Raw genomic sequence first — 19,648 nt, 5'->3', positions numbered from 1 at the left:
GTTGTCCAGCTCCTTTCTTCCTTCAGTCATTTGGTAGCACAAAATATACAGCCACAGATGTATGTATTTTAGAATCACCAGAGTATAGTAATATCATATCTAACATTTGGCTGAATCCATTTCAAAAAGTCCTGTATTAGTAAGTTTCGTGAATCAAATCTTTCAATAGATTTCTTGTGCAGATACTATAATGTCTGGAATCAGTAAATATATCAAATATTGTTAAAGCATCACCCACCAACGTTTGTTAATTTAAAGTCATTATTTAAAATAGGTTTTCTTTCATACCCTGTAAACAGATTTGCTTTTGCGTTTTATTATTAAATCAGAAGTGTTTGATCAAAGTCTGGAAGCTGAAAACTCATCCAGCACCAGAATTTAAAAGCACTGACCTGAGATAAAAACAATTTCCTCCTTGTAAATGATTGAAATGTTCTTCCTTATATGGTCAAACTGAATCCACAATATGTGATAATGTGTTCAAAACCCAATTGTAGATGTGAAGGACAGACAGTGAAAGATCTTCGACAGGAAGTTGCTGTCTGCCGCCTTCTGTGCATTGATGGATACCCATAATCCTTGGCAAACTGCACATGTGCGTTTATCAGAGGCTCTGAGTGGTCATTCGATTAAACCTTAAAGTGTCTTTTAAAATCTCTGGCTGGCTAAAGGATGCACAAATCCATAAACTGCGATGAGATTTGTATTGATGTGGCTTTGGATGCTATACAACAGGCTACGTGGTCTTTCCAGATTGCTGCTAGTTAGAGAGGGAGAATAAATTACTTTTATAACACACTACACACATCCAAACATTCTTGTTTGTAACAGTGGGGACGTATCTTTTGACTTCTGTTGTTTTATACTGAGCATAATACTGTATATGTTCATTTCATAAACCTAAGCCTTACATCTTTCTGCATTTTTACATTTTCAATAACCATTTGATGCCCAGAGGTCACTCAAATCTATCACTTGCTTTTTAAATGAAGCTATTTTGGAGGACTATAGTTTTGAACAGCTTTAAACTATTTATGGTGTTTGTTAACTATTCATATTTACCTTGATGTTTACATTAATGTTTATTTTTAAAATGTTTATATTTATAAATTCGAAAATTGTGATAGAAAGTGTGTGGAAAATATGTTTTATGTTATAAAACAAAAAAAGTAAAACGTTGGGGAATTGTTTTTCTTTCTTTTCCCTGCGATGACATCTCCCGCCAGAAAGTGACATCATTGCAGGGAAAATCATCAGTAAACATTAGAAATAGATTTGATAAGTTCTGTGATGCAAGTGATTATTTTTAATTAACTTAAAAACATTCAATCCTTTTACATAAAGTCATAGAAATCATCATGATCAAGTAAAATCGCAAAGGTTAGTTCAAAATTACCTTCATGATGTCACATTGATGTAAACTGATTCACATCCCTCTGTGAATGTTAGCTCTACATTTCCATTCTTAGTCCTTGGTATAAACTTTCACTGTCTCAAAAACGAAATGTAAATCAAAGCTTGATCGATCGAAGTGTTTAATGTCTATTATCAGACTTTTTGTGCAGTGGAACTCAATTGTTTAGAGTTTGATGTGAAGCGTGACTGTTTTGTGGCTCTTGCGTTGGCAGCCGCTGTAATTGGGATTAGATTAAAAAGCCTTACGGGTGTTGGCAGGTTTAGTCAAACAGTGGCCTGGTAAAATGAAAGAGGAAGTCAGGGCCATGTTTATTGACTATGACCTCACATTTAGTGACTGTGGAAACATTGTTCCAGATTTTTTCTACAGCTCTTAATTTGCATTTACACATTTGATAGATGCTTTTATCCAATCCTGCAGTGCATTGAAGCTATACTATTTTATTAGTATGTGTTCCCTGGGGTTCGAACCCTGTAATCTTTATGTTGATAACATAATTCTCTACAAATTGAGAGTACATGTATACTGATTTAAGTTTGAAAAATACCAATAAAATGAAGATGATTGTGAAACGACAGAGACGCCATATTTTTTCTTCTTTGTTATTTGCATATTTTTATAGTTAGACACAATATATTGATTTATGTATTTATACCCTGCTGAAAAAAACATGGAAACTCCATAGAAACCATCACAGAAATTCTAATGGTTTCCATTACATCCAAATAGCTTTTTCCATTAAAACCATTACAAAATTCCTTTTTGTAGTGCGTTTTGGGCATTATTCCAGTGGGATTTAACATCCTGAAAAAATCAATAGAAACCACTAAAGAAGTTGTAATGGTTTAAATGGTTATAATGGGACTTGTATTGGTTTTAATGGAAATGGTGTCTACTGGTGTGTGATGGATTCTATTGGTGGGATGTTAAATCCTATTGGAATAATGCCCAAAACACACTACAAAAAGGAATTTTGTAATGGTTTTAATGGAAAAAGCTATTGGGTTATAAGGGTATTCTAATGCAAACCATTCGAATTTCTGTGATGGTTTCTAGGTTTCGATGTTTTTTTCAGCAGGGATCCCACTATGATTTGCACATGAATTTGAGCTTGTTCGACTAGATGTATTTGTATTTATGTACTTGTTGAAAATGTTTATGGCCTGAATATATTATAATAAATTATTAGGAATATACAGTATAGCTCTTCAGTATCCCCTGCTGAAGAAAAAAATAGAAACAGAATAGAAACCATCGCAGAAATTCTAATGGTTTTTATTAAAATACCACTATGACGCATTAGCTTTGTCCATTAAAACCATTACAAAATTTATTTTTCTGTAGTGTGTTTTGGGCATCATTCCAATAGGATTAATAGGCCAGATAACACCATACCAATAGAATGTATCACATACCACTAGACACCATTATAGTTTCCATTAAAACCAATACAATTCCCATTACAATCATTAAATCCGTTACATTTTCTATTTATGTTTTGGGCAGAATTCTTTAGGTTTTTTTTAGCTGGTTGTGGCTTTTCTCTACCACACTAATGCAAGGCCTCTTATCTTCCTGAGGTACTAGCTTGAGAAAACGTTGTTTGTGTGTTTGTTTGGTAAATGTAGGTAAAAACTGGGACCTGAGCGCTGCTCTGAATGACTATGAGCAGCTCCGGCAAGTCCACACTGCCAACCTGCCCCACGTCTTCAATGAGGGCCGTTACTACAAGCAGCCGGAGCGAAGCGGCACCCCGCAGCACATCAGCAAACCTGAGCAATGCCTTCAGAAACAGGAGGACAACACTCAGGGTAAGTGCCAAGGCTGTGTTTTTCCTTATTTATCTTGTCTGCTATTCCAACTTAATGTGCAGGGATAACTGAATCTGCACTAGAAAACAACACAAATTTAATAGCTCACATTGTCAGATACATGGTTTAATATAGATGCAGAACAGTAGTTACCTTCTCTGTGCTCTCTCTCTCTCTTCCAGAGAAGCGTCTGTCCCGGGGTATCTCCCATGCCAGCTCTGCCATCATGTCTCTGGCCCGACTGCAGGTTTCGGGGGATTGTGCCAGGGAGCAGTTCCCCCTGGAGATGCCCATCTACACATTCCAGCTGCCCGACCTGAGTGTGTACAGCGAGGACTTCCGCAGCTTCATCGAGCGTGACCTCATCGAGCAATCCACCATGGTGGCTCTAGAGCAGGCCGGTGAGAAACCAATGCTGTACTCAGATCAGTTCCAGATGAAATGGAATCGCTAGTCATTACAGAAAAGTATTAAAGTCGGCTTAGATTGCGTAAATTGGTTGTTATGCAAAAGTAATCCCTGATTTCAATCCCTGGATCAACGACGAAGTCATAAAAAATGTGGGGGGTTTTTTGTATTTCTTAGGTCGTTTGAACTGGTGGTCCACGATGTGCACCAGCTGTAAGAAGCTACTTCCACTGGCCACAACTGGAGATGGAAACTGCCTTCTGCACGCGGCCTCGTTAGGTAACAGAATTTCACAAAACTCAAATACAGCAACATCAAGTCAGCGATTGGTCAAGATGTCGGTAACACGGCAGTCACTTCATATCATTGACCAATGGATCAAAACAGTTGAACATGTTTTATTTAAAAGGAAAAATTGTTATCCAGTCCAAAGGCTTCAGGGTAATGATGTGTCATGTGTTGTGTGTTTCAGGAATGTGGGGTTTCCATGACAGAGATCTGGTGTTGAGGAAGAGTCTGTATGCCATGATGAAGAACGGGGCGGAGAGAGAAGCTCTGAAGAGAAGATGGAGATGGCAACAGACTCAACAGAACAAAGAGGTCAGCAACTAGCAATGCAGGAAACAAACATTTTGAAACTTGCAAAAGCTTCCCTTCTTTCATTCCTATTTTGATATATATTGAAACAACCAATTTTTTGTCCATCATTTTGGTTAAGCTCTGGTTACATCATAACTAGCCTGCTGCGAACTAGGTCCTTAATGTACTATTTTGTTACAATTTATAAGCATATCCTAAAAGATGTCGATGCCTGTGCACTTGGCTCTACGATATAACTGCCAAATTCCATTTTTTTGGCCAACAATACGTCTAATGTGTTGGCTTGAAACAGTACTTATAAGCCAGCATTGAACCATATGTTTCAGTCTGGCTTAGGTGACCCGCCATCACTAACAATGAAAAAAATCAAACAAACCTCATACTGCACTTGTTTTTGCACTGTTAGTGGTTTGGTGTTTACGTTGCCACCCTCATCAGCCTGTTTTGTTTTAGCGCTCGATTTGTTTCCTTGCGGCCTGCTTAGTTACTTATTACAAACACAATAAATGCACTTCTCGCAAGCAGCGCTGGTTAGGAGGCATTTGCCAAGAGCGTAATTGTAAAATGTTCACATCACTGTGCAGTCCCTGTCTGCTCTGTAATGACTCTCCCCATAAACACATCTGCACGTTTCCGCCACAGCTTTTAGCGTAAGAGCTTATTGCTGTAACAGCATAACACAGCAGTGTGATCGATACCAAATCCTTGAATTCTCTATTAGCCACACTGCTGAAGAAAGGAACTGCTGTCCTTCTCAAACCTTGTATCTCCATATTTCGTTAATTACATTTTTTATGATAAATCATTCATATTCGTGGACCTTTATGTTTGTCACTTTTACGTTTGTCACCTTTGTGGATTTGGCAGATATCTTACCAATAAAAAGTATTATACCATTGTCTGTTTGAATACTCGATTCTGATTGGCTGGAAGGTGTGAATTAAACCCGTTTAATGCAGGGGTAGTTCCAGTCAGTTAGATCAATGTTTGAATTTAACTGGCGAAAATAACATTTTCACCTGTATGATCAAAAATTACACTGTAAACATCAAAAACAGCTTTAACTCGGCAAATGACCATGGTATAGACCGTTTCATCGGACACGCGTGCCTGACCCCCAGTTAACTTCCAGTTTGTGTTTGGCTAGTGTCTAGTAATATATCTATTTATATGTTATTTAATTTTATGTTAATATTAATTTGTATTATTATTCTACTGTATAATAATTGCATTAAATATTAAACAATATTAAACATTGACATCTAGTGGTTGAGCTTGGTATCGCAGTCTAAATTCAAAATATTGGAGAGACAAGTTTGGCCAAGTAACGGTTCTTCTCGGTTTCTTTGGATTTTTATCAGAAATAATCTACAGGCACTCTATTGTTTGGGAATGTGTACCAGAAGTTAAGATGGGGTCACAAAAGCGCGCATGCGTAGTAACGTTTGTTTATGTTGTTAAAATGAAACCGTCTATAAGCGGGGTAATCCATGGCTAGCCGTGCATTAAGTAAGGAATAATTGACGACGGGCCGTTCAGTTATTCGAAGTTAATGCTTACCCATAGAACGTTTGTCAACCAATCAGATTGAAGCATTCAACAGCCCCGTGGTATGAAGGATGTTAATGCACTTCGCAAAGGCAACCACCCTCCGCGCCTCCACTTCGTGCATTAAAATCCTTCAATGCACGGCTAGCCATAGATTATCCCTTACATAAAAAGTGCTTGTCAATTTGATAACACAGTATTTGATCATTGAAAAAGTACAGTGTTTTTTCGTAAAAAACAGTGAATCTGGACATACGACGTTTCGGAAAAAAACAATACAATCATTTGTATTTGGAACAAACAAGGAAAAGAATCTTGTATTGTAGAATAAAGTCAGTCTATACATGTTTAGAACAAGTAAAAATTACATTTTATTTTGTAAGTGAATTCTTCCTTTAAAGTCATTTTAAAAGTGGGTGTGAGGTGTTGTGGATGGAGTGGAAATGTTTGTGAGTGTATGAGAGGATGGAGAAGGAAGAACGTGTGGGTGTGTTTCCGTAAGAATATGTGCATACTGATTCTCTCTCTCTCTCTCTCTCTCTCTCTCTCTCTCTCTCTCTCGCGCGCGCTCTCTAGTCGGGGCTGGTGTATACTGAGGAGGAATGGGAGCGAGAGTGGAATGAACTGCTGAAGCTGGCTTCCAGTGAGCCACGTACACATTTCAGCAAGAACGGCACCTCCAGTGGAGGGTAACTCACCCACACATATAGAAACACAAATACAGATTATTATGTCACATCGGCTTGTCTTTCCATACCCACCTACTCTACACATCCTCTTATGCAAAGTGAGTAACCATATAAAACAAAAACATGTACATCAAATGCATATGGTTTGCTATTAGAACATCCCCATGGGAAAGCACAAAGTTTCCAAGCTTTGAAGGTGAGAAAGCAGAAAACAAACTCAGTTGCCTCTCAGACAAAAAGAGAACAGTAATTTCACATGCCTCTTATGTTTCAAGAGAGCTATAGACATTCTAGCATAGTCTCAAACTGTGCCCAGATTTGCCAAGATGAGAGATGCTCTCAAAATGCACTCAAACATCTGAGACAAAAGCTTTCTAGTTTTACATTCGAGATTCAGCATGAATTGTGATTTTTTTAATGAGCCTGTTGATACAATACATAAACTAAATGTAACACACGCTTTACTGCCTGCTATGAGTCTTTAATATATAAAGACCGTTTAATCGGACGCGTGCGCGCCTGACCCCCAGTTAACGTCCGGTTTGTGTTTGGCTAGTGTCTAATAATATAACTATTCATATTGTATTTCATTTATGTTAATATTAATTTGTATTATATTTTTATTGTACAATAATTGTATTAAATAAACGATTTGATGAATTTTGTCGTATGTTGATTTTATTAAATAAACACTTTGTTGAATGGGTCCTGTAGTTCGGTCGCATTTAAAGAAACCGTATGCTACACTGACATCTAGCGGTTGAGCTTGGTATCACAGTCTAAATTCAAAATATTGGAGAGACAAGTTTAGCCAAGTAACGGTTCTTCTCGGTTTCTTTGGATTGTTATCAGAAATAATCTATAGGGCTCTATTGTTTGTGAATGTGTAGCGGAAGTTAAATTGGGGTCACAAAAGTGCGCATGCACAGTAACGTTTGTTTATGTTGTTTAGATGAAACCGTCTATAGCAAGCGTTGTGCTTTCCTAACTGTGGGCTTTTAACAGTTCAAAGACACCTACTCACAAACACACACATGCAAACTAGAGATTTGCTCTCCACCAGTCACAGTTAATGCATGACCTTTAGTAAACACAATTCCATGACACAATATAAAGCACCAGTGAACATCCAAAGAGTCTTCTTTAAATGGAAGACGGTTATAACGCAAGAAGAACCCACTGCCCCCTCATAGTAGTGGAGATGGAGCTTGTAAATGAATGTAATGTGTGACGCTGCCACCTGGTGGTCAAACGTTTTATTTACCGTCTTGTATTTTAAACAGTAGCTATGTTTGGAATACCGTACTCCTACTACTATTTTTGCAGTATGTGTGGAATGCTCGATTGAACCACTTTCAACATTTGCTAAAATATGCATTATATAGCGTGTTGTGTGAATACTGCATGCAGAGTTTATCTTGGGTCACTCACAGGTTACAGCGTGGTGGAAACTTTCTGTACCTGCAGAAAGCAGTTTGGTCTGTTTTTTTCACTCAGTGCTGTCAACTAAAGCGCTGTGGTTGGCGCAGTTTCGACCAAACTTTGCTTCAAGAGGAAACTTACCCCTCACGTTTAATCTGTCATCTCTCTTGAACGTGACGTTAAACACAGTGGTGTTGTCTTGAGTAGGAAAGCATTGTACAGAATTAACTTCCTGTTTTTGTCAACTCTACACACAGGCTCACGGTGTCTCAGTAGTGAAATTACAATATGGGGTTGGTTTTGTTTTGGCTCAGACCGGAAAGTTGAAGTATCGATTACTTTTTAAAGGTGCTATAAAGTGCACAGTAATTGCACCAATTGGAATTAATGCCAGTTTTGGTTCAACCAATGGCGTGAGTTTGAGGTGGGACTATCCAAATAATGAAAAATAGAAAACTTTATTTTTTTTCACTTTAGTTTGGTGCCCCTTATGGTGCATAAATGATACGCTGCCCCTTTAAAACAAGCTTCCATCTTGGTTGTATAAAGTCTAAACATCTTTTAATGCGTATTCTTCTATACATACATACATAATACTAATACATATAATTGTTTTACATCATTGCTGTTACCATGTTGTTTGTTCTGATAAAAGTAGTAATAAAAATTGTGTTATATTAATCAGAGGCCTGTTCGGTTTTTGATGAAATTGAGTCACTTGAGTTTGGTATAGCTTCGGTCTAATTTCTCTAATGATAAATGGTTTTGTGACAACTCCTGTATTGCATCACATGGTCTCATGCTGTTGTGTGTGTTGTGTATGTCTTAAAGAGTGGACAATTCAGAAGACCCGGTTTATGAAAGCTTGGAAGAGTTCCACGTCTTCGTTCTGGCCCACGTTCTGAGAAGACCTATAGTGGTGATAGCGGACACCATGCTCAGAGACTCTGGAGGTGAAGGTATGACACATAAACTTCCCAACTCTGACCACTAGAGGTCTCCATAACATTTTCTTTTTGAGCAAACCTTTTGAAATTGCTGAATGCAAACTACTGTTATCAATGGTTATTAAAAATGTGATAACATAGCTATGGGGGACTGTAATTGCATTACGCTTGAAAGCTTTTGAAATTAATTCCTTCAGTGTAAAAGAGATATTAAAATACATTTCATAGCTTATGCTTTAGAGTGAATGAGTAGAATTTTAATTTTTAAGACAAAACATTTCTGTTGTTGTCTTGTAGCTTTCGCACCCATTCCTTTTGGAGGGCTGTACCTGCCTTTGGAGGTGCCTCCTAACCGCTGTCACTGTTCCCCGCTGGTGCTGGCTTACGACCAGGCCCACTTCTCCGCCCTGGTGTCCATGGAGCAGAGAGATCAGCAGAGAGATCAGCAGAGAGAGCAAGGTACACATTACATCATTCCATCATTCCATCAACCAATCCCAGCAGTGGAGCCCATCAAACCATGATGTAACATTGATCCAATCCGGCAGCAGTGCACCATTTCTTATAGACTAAGTGGGCGTGTCCAGTTACAATGAAAGTCTATGAAAATTGCCCAATGTTTTGTGGTTAACCAGTCATAATGATGGGGGGAAATTGGGGCGGTCAAACAATTAATCGCGATTAATCACAACCAGAATGGAAGTTTGTGTTTACATAATATATACAGTATTATTTTTGTATTTATGAACACATACACATACATGCATACATATTTAGGAAATATTTACATGTATTTATTTATATTAACCAATAATTGAAATGATATATAAATTCATTTATTTTAAATATTTGTTTTTTAATTACAAATACTTTTCTTAAATATTTGTATGTATGTGTATGTTTTTATGAATGCAAAATTAATATGCACAGTACACAGACATATATTATGTAAAAACAAACTTTTATTCCGGATGCGATTAATCGTTTGACAACCCTAAAAAATGATGAAAATATTGGCAGGTATGCAATAATCGGATTCAACCCTTTCATGTATAGAGATCGCTACAGAGTCAACAAGTGGACAAAAATGTTGTTGTACAGTAAAAACACAAAAAAGTCTATCATAAATTCATGCATGAAAGGGTTAAATCAGTGCCAGTGCTAGAAACATTTAGTTATTAAAATCAGCTATTTGGCACTTTTTTAATGAAATTAAAAAAGAAGATTTTAACAATCACAGCCCAATGCATTGTGGGATTTTGTGTGAACACTATTTCACACGGTTAACTTGTTTTGTGTGTAGGCACATTTTGCCCAATGCTGTAGATCACCAAGGACACATAGTGCCACAAATAGATTTAAGTAGAACCTTAATTAAATGAATACAACCATAAAATGAATGAGATTTGTAATTATTTTATTTGTCTCCTTGCAATAATAATAGTTCCTTGATGTTTTTGCACAGATCTGTTTCAAACTCCATCTCCTATTGAATGAATAATGCAAACCTGAAACCTTATTACATTTGATCAATTATTAAAGGCAAATGTCATGGACTCCAGTCAGAAGTGAGAAACGGAAAAAACTGAGAAAGTGAGACTGTGAGAGACAGATACAAATGAAGAATTATGCTATTCAACATGTTTATTGAACTACAGTAACTCTCACAGGGTGTCGAGACGTAAGCTGGCTTATTAAATTAGAGTGTCTGTTTTAGGCCTTCTTTAGCTTGTTATGCAGACAATGTAATGCAAATTTAGTAACATCTGTTGCACTCGCAGTTTCATGTGAGCAATAGTGGTGCATGACTTCACAAATACAACTTATTAGGATCTGTACATGCATTTCCCATCGGAAGTCTTGTTTGTATACGGCAGTGGTGCCAATTTCAGTTCACAGGCTGTTGTTGTCTATGGCTGAATGGCAAAGCTAATTATGCGGGCAACACATATCGCTCTCTCTCTCTCTCTCTTTCTCGCTCCTGCACACTTGCTCTCTAACCACCTCTTTTCACTGACACACGGATGCTGTCAGTACCGTACAAGCTGTTCCCTTCACTGCAGCTCTCTCACAGTTAAGACATTTGTGCTGGCACAGACGTGGTCAACATTTTGCCTGTGGCATGAGACCTTCAAACACAACATCCCACCCAAAACCTGCAAATACGACAATGTTATTCTCATAGGAAATAAAAATGACGATTGAGATCTCTTCCTTGCACACTAGCGAGGTTAAATTGAGACTTTTGTTCGAGTTTTCTGTTTCTCTGTTTTTTTTCCCTCCTTTTATATCTATGTTGAGATCTCTTTTGAGTCTGTAAAGGAGACACATGAGCTACTGGGTCCTTCAAAGTCTACCTTCAAAATCAAAGGAATAAAACAAATTTACTTAATTTATTTAAAAAGTATCATTAAATTCTTTAAAAAACAAATGATCTTTGCTTTTCACTATAATTCAAGTTTTAGTTTATTGATTTTATAGTTTCAATATCAATTGATAATTCTGAATTGTTATTTAAATACATTGTTTGATGTGCCTTATGTTGCAGATGTTTTTAACACACCAGAACAGCACATAGACAGCATTGTCTAGTTTATGTAAATAATCTACTTGTTTGGGGGGGTTTCATAAGAGAACACGTTCAGAAGTCTTAAGCCCACTAGATGGCGTTCTTTCTGTTAACAATCGGAAACCACGGCTGGCGTACCCGCTGACCCCACGGGCATGTGGTCGATTTGAAGCAGCGTGGTGTTGACAGATTAGAGGCTTCTTTCTCTAGTCATGTTTCTTCAGGATATGAGTGACTGACTCCTATGAAAATCTTACCAACTGTGTATTTGATCTATACAGGAAATTTGTGAGTTCTGATGTTAAGAAGGTGTGAGATATAAAGAAGAGTGTATCTCGTTCTTTGAAGAAGCGTTTGAGCTGAATTAGGTCATCTGTTGCTGTGCGTCTGGATGCAGTTAAAGCCCGGAGGCCTCAGGAACACGTTTACCACCCCTTTACAAAAATGCACGCATGAATGTTTATTTACTGTAGATATCTAAATACTGACACCATAGACTTCTATTGTTTTAACAAACCCTTACCGAATATATATTGTATTTGTACCCAAATAGTTTTGTTAGATTGTGTTATTTTTTGGGGACACATTTGTTTCCAAATTATAGCTAATGTTTCAAATAACATTTTAATTAGACGTATCAAAGACTCGTGTTTTTATATAATATTTTTGATTTCTTTTTGGACTTACGCTGAGTTCACACCAAACACGAAGCATCGCATTCCTCGCTCTTTATTACTCTCGGGAATAATTCGTTATTTTCGTGCGAGTGATGAGGAAAACATTGCGCGTCGGGTAGTGAATGCTCTTTGCGCGAATTTCTCGTTCGAGTTGAAATTTCGCCCGCACGAGTTTAATTTACTCGCGCAAATCGCTCAATTCGCGTTTGGTGTAAATTCAGCATAATTTCTGACCAAAATGAGAATATTTGCATTTCTGGAATAATAAGGCAATGGTATTTACTTTTATTTATGGTTTTACGGGATGTCCACAAGTGTCCTCAAAGCAAGGGTTTGGCAGAATTTGCTTATTTCTGTAAACTAATGTCTCCTTAAATTTAAATAAAGTAAACCCAAACACAGACATTGACGTCCATTATTTTTCATTCAGTCTTTTATATCTTCTAACCCCTCACACAAAACCATTTTTGCATTTCATAATTTAATAAGCTGTTTTCCTTGTGGGGCCTGTCTCCTCTCCCCCCTACACACACTCATCAGTTATAAACACTGACTCATTTCCCCTGATTCTATTCTTAACTTTTTTTCTGTCTGTCTCTCTCGCTCCTTTTCAAAAGAACTACTTTTCCACTTAGGATCAACCCAATCCAAACCAAATTGCACTACGTTTAGTCTAGGCCTTAATCTCCTCCTCCCGCATCCCCACCTCCCTCTCTTCACACTTCCCAACGGAGGGTCTGTCTGTCTGTGTGGCTGAGCACCCCACCCCTTCTTCCTACCCCCCTCATCCCCCCGGATCTTCCGCTCTGGTTTGCCAGGGAGTGCCTGTCTGCCCTGTGTGTTCAGGTGCCAGCGGTTTCTTGAGAACACTGAGACTCTTGTGTGTGTGTGTGGCTGTGTGTGAAAGTGAGAGAAAGTGTGAGACAGAAATGAGATAGCGTTTATGTTAGATTATGGTGGGAGCTCTTTATTAACATGTTGTTTTCATATTAAGTTAAAGCAACACTAGAGAGTTTTTCTACCTTAAAATAATCTCTCTAAAATTATTTTAGTGGTAGGACAACTCTTAACTGGACGTATTTTATTGCAGCTGCTACCTAAGCAGCCCTCTATTGGCTGAAATCACACTTGTAACTTTGGTGTGCGGGTAGGTTCACAAGCCCCGCCCATCACCTGCTTTACGGCATACGTCACGTTTGACTCATAGCCTGGGTGAAGTTAGCCAACAGCTAACAATAAGACAAAACGATCTAGGTCAACGCAAGTCTCCAAACCACCACCATGGCAGAGCCAGCAAAAAAACAAAGAGGAAAAGAGAGAGAGTGATCGGACACGAGCCGAACACGAATCAATATCTGACGGACGGCTGCAAGAGGCAATGGGTTGCAAAACGGATGGAGACCTAGCCTTCCTGCTACTGGATTTGAAAGTCTTATATGTACATTTTTTCTTACTGTCCTGTACTTTTGAGATTATTAGTTATTAGGCTGTGCTCAGGTTGTTTATTGGCACACAAACGTTACTGGTTCACAATTTATAACCGTAAGGTATAGAGATAATATAACGTTACCGGGTCTCAATAGCTTACGTAGCATTAATGTGCCTCATCATGAATTTAGTGTTATGCTTGTAAACGATTACTACAAACCACAATAAATGTTTTATGGTCAAATTTTGCTGATTCCTTAGTTCATGCATGTAGACTAATCGGTATCTATAGTTACTATGCTAGGCACTATTCCCATAGCGAGTTGTGTGTAAGTTAGTGATTATACCTATTACACAAGGAGCAATGCCTGGTCGCGAGTGTGTTTCCGAAAATATAACTAAACACATTCACATCCATGCGTTGTTTTGGGTGACTGCAAATGTGCTATGTAGCTAATGTTAGCACATTAGCTGCTATGTAGCTAACGTTAGCACATTAGCTGCTATGTAGCTAGCACGCTATGAGCTAAGTGCTAACAACCAGCTGCTACCTCAGAATGTAGTTTGAGCTATTAGTACAGCCCAGTAGTATACCCTGCGGGAGCCAAAGGTGTGCTTTAGTACATGCACAGTTTAGGAAGTGACATAATGTAACAGCGGTTTCTGCTTGGTCAACAAATTCACGTGTATTGCACTGCCCACGGGGAAGCTTATACAACGACAGTATTTACAACATTGATAACAGACAATTGTGCTTATCAACCACATAGGGGAACCATAAGCAAAAGTTCTCTAATGTTGCTGTAATTGTATTTGCTATAACCGAACCGACACCTACTGCTTACACTGTGTTTTAACCAGGCGTGACACCATTAAGCGACAAAATATCTTCTGTGTAAATCTGAGTTTTTGTTTCAACAAGCCACATCCTGTAAAGCTGCTTTGAAACTATGCAACATTGTAAAAAGCGCTATATAAATAAAATTGAATTGAATTGAATTGACTCCTCAACAAGACATTGTCAAACACTTGGTTTCGGGTTTGGTGGCGTTTTGTTGGGTGGCTCCGCCCACAGCGAATTTCATTGGTCCCAAATCTCCCTTCACATAGCTTTGTAATAAATCGGCACTGTCCTTCCAAAACCTCTGATGTCCAAATTCGCTTTTTTCAGGGAATGGAAAAAACACTGTACTTTTAAAATGATCAAATACTGTGTTGTCAAAGTTGACAAGCACTTTTTAAGGATTTTTATTGGTTATATATTCGCAAAACCCTGTGACAAACATTAAGGGGTGACTTATAATAATGATTTATGGCAAAAAATAAAATCGTGAAATATGGAGATACAAGGTTTCAGAAGGACAGCAGCGAAATATTAAATGTGTACAGATTGCGTACAGATACAACATGCAAGATTTTCACGTTAAGTGTAAACAGACAAATTACTCCATGCATTGTAAGGACACAATGTTACAAAACATTTTTATAGATTTCTAGATAAGCAGAAATGTACGTATACTTTTCTTTTTCTATTCTTTTATTTGTGATATGCCATTTTTAATTCAGAGTTTATACTTTTCCGTTGATATAAAGCCTTTAAAGTCTGCTGCAGACATATTCAATGTTTCTTCTGTGTAATGCCTTGCCAGTATGACTTTAATGTACCTTTATTTTTCCTCTGTGGTTACACTTCATATGAAAGTAGTCAGCCAATAGGAAACGTGCATTGCTATTTTAAGATGTGCCTGTTTTACGTTTTCTTTGGCATTTGACAGCCCGCTTTTAGAGTTTCGTCTTATAATAGTGAAAAGCTTCTTGTGTCATGATCAGCAGCCCACGCTCGGTGCACAGTTTTACTTGTTTTGGTAAAACTGCAAAAGGCATTAAAATAGCAAAACATATACTTTGTATAGAAGTTCAATGAAATGCATATCTGGAACTTGATTGAATCCTTTATTGTGACCAAAACCATTTGATCTAACGATATGTGGCTTAATGTTTGAAATTAGTTTTTTTAATTTGGCAAATATTAATTTCATGCATGGACTTGGACTGAATAAGAATAAAATGCAACAGAACACATGGGCCTTAAAGGAACAGTTCACCCAAATATGAAAATTCTGTCTTCATTTACTCACCCTCAAGATGTTTCAAATCTGTATACATTTCTTTGTACTGTTGAACACAGAGAAAGATATTTTATAAAATGTGAGAAAGCAAGTATTACTGGGGCACTTTTGACCAACATTGTCATTTTTACTACTATGGTAGTAAATGGTGGCCGAGAACTGTTTGGTTATACTGTTATTCTTTTCTTATATTAAAAGAATGTGTGTGTGAATATGACGTTATTATAAAAACTATATGAATGTATATACAGTATGTGTGAATGGGTTTATATGGCCCTGGAAAATGTGTTAGAGATCAGATTTTCCCTAGGTTTTTTTGTTTGTTTCCAGGATAAAGCTTTGTTTAGCCACATGATTATTGTTTATGGTGGCTGTAAAATACACGGCTGGGAACGAAAATGGCAAACTCCTGAATTCTCACCTCATTAAGCACGAGCGTGCTTTGCGTGACTGAAGCAGACTAATTGTTTTCCCTGGTGGGGGCGACTGCAGTGATTGATATCTTCCACCAGAGGGGGAAGGATCAAGAAAAACACAATAATCCCTGGAATATCATTCTCATTCAAAAGGATTATATCGCGCTTGCCTTGCGTGACCAATATTCCCACTTACTGCCTATCTAACTTTCCATAGTCGGTGCCACGTCGTGCAGCTGGACCCGTTCGGCATACGTCAAACTTCCTTTTTTTTTAATGGAATAAACTTTGATTGTAATGCATTTGTAATGTATTATGCCAGACTTAAGCAATGCTGTAGGTCAACAACTGTTTGTTATCGTGAAGCTCTGCAACAGATTCTTTGTTTGTCAGGATTACGGTGCCAAAAATGCTATGAATCTAGTGATCTCAATGGTGTTGAATGGTGTACAAACAAGTAAAAACTTGAAAGGCTACTTTTTCCGCTACAACTTCGATGTTGACATCTCTTGACCAGTTTGAACTTTTTCTAGTGTGAGGGTGCCCCCTATTTGGCCATTATCACTTCCTTAGGTCAAGCTTAAATGTTTTTGTTTGTTGAACCAGACAAAGTGGTCCGGTTATAACAACAGGTCGATGGCATAAGGGTACCTAGTCATGAATTCTGTCTCACTCCCACCTCTATTTTATGCCTCACTCTCACCCCCCAAATTCCAACAAATGCTTCAGGAATCAGCTGAATCGGCCCTCGTTCCTTTAAAGCGGGGGACCTTGATGTAATGGTTCTATGTGTATGCTGCTGAGTTGGGTCAGTCGAGGACAGATTTCTACTACTGCCAGACGGGATACTAAATACATTATACTCCAGTCCCTCGGGGTTGAACTGGCAGCGGTGGTGTTTGGACCTGGAAACCGCCCAGATGGTAACAACAGGAGCCCGGAGTGCATATGAGTCCACAGGAGTGTGTTCGCCGGGTCGATGAGGGGAAGACAGCTGCAATGTAGGAGTCGGGACACAACCCCACATAGCTCTAGCGTTCACCGTCTGACCTCGCTGTGCTGGGAACTGTATCTGTGAGTGCGATGTTGGGAGGGGGGTGGGAGCACAATCGCCTGTTTGTTGGTTAGCTGAATGTATGAGTCTGCAAGAACGTTTGTGAGGGAGTGAGTGGTATTTTGTACAGCGTCTGCCCCGAATTGAGAATTCCACCTACTTTCCTCTTTGTTTGGATCTTGGATAGTTTCTATCTTGTCCCGGTGTAACCCCGCAAGAATTTGACCCACAAAATAGCAAATGGAGGTTGCGAATGTGACAGAGGTTGTGTGTGGATTGCCCAGACAAAAAAAAAACAGGATGGTTGGGGTAAATAGTTTTTAGAGTTAGATTTTTACTCTGTAAACTGTTTTTATTGGTCTTAACCCAAATTCCTAACTAGGAAATGTAGTCCCAACCTTATTTCTTATCCTAACCATGAACTACCCGTAAAAAGGGAAGTAGGTTTAGAAGATGCAAGCCACTAACCTCAGTCCGTAAATGATTTTTTAAAATTATTTAATCCCCGTCATTTCATTTCAAACCTGTATGACTTTCTTTCCTCGGCAGAACACAAAAAAAAGATATTTTGAAGAATGTTGGTAACCAAACAACATTGGCCCCCATTGACTTCCATTGTATGGACACAAAACCACTGAGACATTTCTCAAAGTACATTATTTACACTGCAGTAAGGATCATATACAGGTTTTGAACAACATGATGATAAATAAATGATGACAGAATTTTTCTTTTTTTTTGTTGAATATTTGATATGTGGATAAAGGGTGCTGATCTGGGATCATTTTCTGCTTGACAAAGTGGTACCCCAACGTTCCCTGAAGAATTCCTCTTGTAGTATAGTGATACTCGAAACCTTTCTGTTAACTTTTGTGAACTGAATCACTCATTGTTGTGCTTTTCAAAACAAAATTCCCCACTGAAGTGTGTAAAAAGTGGGAAGAACTCTATGCGGGGACTGTGATTTTGGACGATGAGAATGTTTATCAGACCAGCTGGGCATTTCTGGCACTTTTAGTTTGCCAGGATTGTGAATTAAAAGACGTGGGTGGGAGGCAAAGTCGTGCGCTCATTGAAAATTCGACAGGGAGGAAGTGTGTTCGAGGGTGCACTTGTCTTTGTGGAAGATGTCTGAATGATACACTTCTCCACACGTACTCCATCAATCCTTGACCTTTTCTTTCCTTCACACACATACACAACACACACTTATTCACTACTGTGACTTGATGTCTCTCACTGACACCCACTCTTCATTGAAGATTACACCCATAGTGTCATTTAAATGAGTCATCAGAGAGCAGTATGTTCATCGCTAGTACACAGTGAGTTGTACCCAGCAGTCACCTGGCAAACGGCAGGGCGATCATGAGGAGCGGAGACAGTTTGTTCCATCAGTGTATGTGTAGGGTTGTGACAGAAGGGTCTGGAACGTCCTCCGTTTGAACATGCTGTAGTTTCCAACAGTCACGAGAACTGAATCGCTCTTTTCTATCAACCCACACTCGCTTTCACTGTCATTCTGCTTTCAGACTGTGCTTTGAAAGGAACAGTGAGTTGTATTTGATGAAAGGAGTGAAAGGAAAAAGGGAATGCAAGGGTACGGTTGTCCCCTTTTCTGTCAAATGGTTGATGGAATGTTGTACAATATGATTTTTGTTTCTCATATAAGCACCGTAGAAATTAGATCTCTGGACTCAAAGTGAATGAAGTGAAGTGAATATAGACAAAGTAGTTTTTTTTTTAATTCAACCCCAATTTTTTTTTAAATTTCAACCTCAAAATTTCTGAAATTCAACCCCAAAATTTAATTCAAAATTTCAACCCCAAAATTTCTGAAATTCAACCCCACAATTTAATTCAAAATTTCAACCCCAAAATTTCTGAAATTCAACCCCACAATTTAGCGCAAAATTTCAACCCCAAAATTTCCTAAATTCAACCCCAAAAATTTTTTCAAAAGGTAGTAAAAGCTATTTTTGATAAATCTTTTAATTTAACACCATTCGTCTTATTAGATTTATTTTATTAATATAATTACAAATATAATGTACACAAACCAAAAAAGAAAATAAGTAAATAAGTCAGTACAAAAAACTGCAATATGATATGCACACAACATCTGTTTTTGCCTCTAAACACTTCTTTTTGTCCCTCGTTTCTAGCCGTTATCCCACTGACCGACTCCGAGCACAAGCTGCTAGCTCTGCACTTTGCTGTGGACCCGGGGAGGGTCTGGGAATGGGGGAGGGATGACAACGACAACGCCAAGCTGGCGAAGTAAGAACGCTTTCTTTCCCTCTCTCTCATCCCCATCCTACATTCCAGTAGTACACAAACATAGCAAACTGAAATGACATAAAATAAGGTGTACTTGATAAAGAAAGGCCAAACGAGGCCTCATCTATACGTTATCTCTACCATATGAAGGATTTAAGACTAAATCTGTCTAGCAGGCCATGGCACAGGGCCACATTATCCTCATAGATGTCGAGTTCCCTTGACAGACAGTGTTCATTAAAACTTGTGCAGT

At 38.3% G+C, this 19,648-nt stretch overlaps 1 protein-coding gene across 1 annotated transcript in view; it reads left to right on the top strand.

Moving 5' to 3' along the window:
• otud7a (OTU deubiquitinase 7A) overlaps positions 1-19,648 on the top strand; it is an 81,104-nt gene that overhangs the window by 51,511 nt on the left and 9,945 nt on the right. The window contains exons 4-11 of the mRNA XM_057329258.1: positions 3,046-3,228; positions 3,411-3,629; positions 3,814-3,915; positions 4,109-4,236; positions 6,361-6,473; positions 8,727-8,854; positions 9,140-9,301; positions 19,281-19,395. Of these exons, the coding sequence (XP_057185241.1) occupies positions 3,046-3,228; positions 3,411-3,629; positions 3,814-3,915; positions 4,109-4,236; positions 6,361-6,473; positions 8,727-8,854; positions 9,140-9,301; positions 19,281-19,395 (1,150 nt within the window). The remainder of the gene's footprint in view (positions 1-3,045; positions 3,229-3,410; positions 3,630-3,813; positions 3,916-4,108; positions 4,237-6,360; positions 6,474-8,726; positions 8,855-9,139; positions 9,302-19,280; positions 19,396-19,648) is intronic.

Source organism: Triplophysa rosa, linkage group LG3, assembly GCF_024868665.1.
Source record: "Triplophysa rosa linkage group LG3, Trosa_1v2, whole genome shotgun sequence".
In the NCBI taxonomy this organism is placed as follows: domain Eukaryota; kingdom Metazoa; phylum Chordata; class Actinopteri; order Cypriniformes; family Nemacheilidae; genus Triplophysa; species Triplophysa rosa.
The sequence above is the reverse complement of the archived record's forward strand: the minus strand, read 5'-3'. Positions and strand labels throughout refer to the sequence as shown.